This window comes from Eurypyga helias, unplaced genomic scaffold (genome assembly GCF_000690775.1).
Source record: "Eurypyga helias isolate BGI_N326 unplaced genomic scaffold, ASM69077v1 scaffold323, whole genome shotgun sequence".
Classification (NCBI taxonomy): domain Eukaryota; kingdom Metazoa; phylum Chordata; class Aves; order Eurypygiformes; family Eurypygidae; genus Eurypyga; species Eurypyga helias.
Genome location: NW_010241591.1, coordinates 4,104 through 6,156, shown reverse-complemented (window position 1 = coordinate 6,156; position 2,053 = coordinate 4,104). Strand labels below are relative to the sequence as shown.

The following is a 2,053-nucleotide window of genomic DNA, read 5'->3' as shown; positions in this document are numbered from 1 at the left end:
TGCTGTAAATAAATGTAAACTCCTGAAAAATAGGAGTTCCTAGAGGAAATGTAGGCACACACAGACCTGGCCTCACTGGATGCTAGGATACACGACTGTACATTTTCTCTGGGTTTAACAGAGCAAGTAAATCCAATCCAGAGCTTTCACCCCTACAGAGCGTTACTGATGAGGACGAGAACACGGAGTAAGTGATCATCACCCATACCAGCCGCATCATTTCACAACGGGATCCGCAGGCGCAGGGTTGGAGAGGTCCCCGTTGCTTGCTTTAACGGATTCTTCTACAAAAACAGAAATTGAAAGACATGGATCACGTTTAACGTTTTATTCAAGGCAGTAAAACCGAGGCCTTAGCACACGTACCGCCCTGACGTCACGCCCTGTGCCGAGGGCGTTGCGCCCTGGCCAGCACGTGCAAAGCGACCTTGCGGCACGAAGGGTCCCAGCCCTGTGCGGAAACCTCTGTGTGGGGTCAGAGGTTTCCTCAGTTGGCAGAGCTCGCGTACGGATTCCACGCAGGCGCTCGCACGTGTTGCAGAGCCCAAGCCCAAACACCACAGCAGAAGGCCAAGAAGTCGCCACGTTCAAAGCTTCTCACCCTGGTCCACGTTTCGAGCTCGGACCACGACAGCGAACATTTAACCTGAGATACATTAGGTAACCGCTGTCCTGCAGAACCCACTCCCAGCGAGGACGGGCTGCTGTCTGTTTGTACTCATCGCAGTGCCTGCCGCCCCGGGTTTTGGGGGGAGGTATTTTCATTGTCTGTTTTGGGGGGGTTCGTGTTCAGCTTTGGGTGTGTTTTTTGGGGCTTTATTTGGTCTTATTTTTGGGGTGATTGTTGCTTTTTTTTTTGTTTGTTTTGAGGGGTTTTGGTGTTTTTTTAAAAGTTGAGTTGAACAATTACTTGAGCAAATCCACCGAATGTGATCAAGCATGAATTCATCACCCCTGACCTGACAAAACTCCTTCTGGAATACTGGATCAACCCACTGGCAAGAAAGCAGTTATGGAGAAAATGAAAAAAGCACCTTCCCTACTACAGCACACTCTCTCATGAGCCAAAATGTTCCATGTATAGCATTCACTCACCCTCTTTTTCTTTCTTTTCCTGGTTTTCTTCTGCTGCAGTTTTATCTGCTCTGAAAAAAATTCTTGCACTACTCAGGGAGAAATAAAGGAGCTCAAATTCCTAAAGGAAAAGATACAAAAGAGGCGTGTCAGCGTATCCCAAGAACAAATTTGTAGGCAGATATAAATGGGATTTTTCAGAAGCATCTAAGACAACTAGATTGCAATATCTGAATCACTTGAATGCTTTTGGAAACCTTCCTCCATTCACACCTGGTTCACAGGCATTTTACAAAGGAAATGTTAGCCAAAAACTTTCAAAGGTAACATAAGCCAAGCAGCATCAGTGCAACGCATCTGTGACTGACCTACCGAGGCTGAAAACGAGGCTTGTAGCAGCAGTGAGAGTTTGGAGCACTTGCCCATAGAGGATCATGCAAGCCAATCATTTCAATACCACAAGCTCGCTCAGTTTCCGAGCGAGGTTCAGTGATGTGGGTTTTCAGCAGCAGAGCACCAAACGTGGTGCACGCTCATGGAGTCATGAGGACAGAGAGTTTTATCTACTTCAACAGATGTGCTTTTACAGAAAGTAATCATGGGCTATTTATAAACAGCCAACTATGGATTTGTCCCATGGCATCCTCAAATCAAGAGCAGAGAGAGAAAGCATTTACACTGGCAATGAAACCTTAACCGCTATGCTTCAAAATCCAAATGCATCTTTCCTCTAGAAAAAGGAGAGCATCATTCAACTTGGCAGCTCAGAATTAACACCCAAGCAGCTCTGAGGGTTCAGAGTGTTATCTAAAATCTTTGTGATAAGAAATCTAACCAAAATGTTACTCTCTCCTGTTTAAGCCTTTACATTTCAGTTGCATTAGATTTCAACCACCGTGGGACAAAGACTTCCAACCAGCCAGGTCAGGCTCCTGCCTCTCTCAAGTATCACAAACCCAACAGACATCCCCTTCAGACC

The 2,053-nt window shown here is 46.1% G+C and overlaps 1 protein-coding gene across 1 annotated transcript in view; it reads right to left on the bottom strand.

Annotated features, from left to right (window-relative positions):
• Positions 1–221: 221 nt before the first annotated feature.
• The window catches only part of LOC104507474 (WASH complex subunit 7-like), a 5,126-nt gene continuing 3,294 nt past the window's right edge, over positions 222–2,053 (bottom strand). The window contains exon 6 of the mRNA XM_010148776.1: positions 222–284. Within this exon, the coding sequence (XP_010147078.1) occupies positions 222–284 (63 nt within the window). The remainder of the gene's footprint in view (positions 285–2,053) is intronic.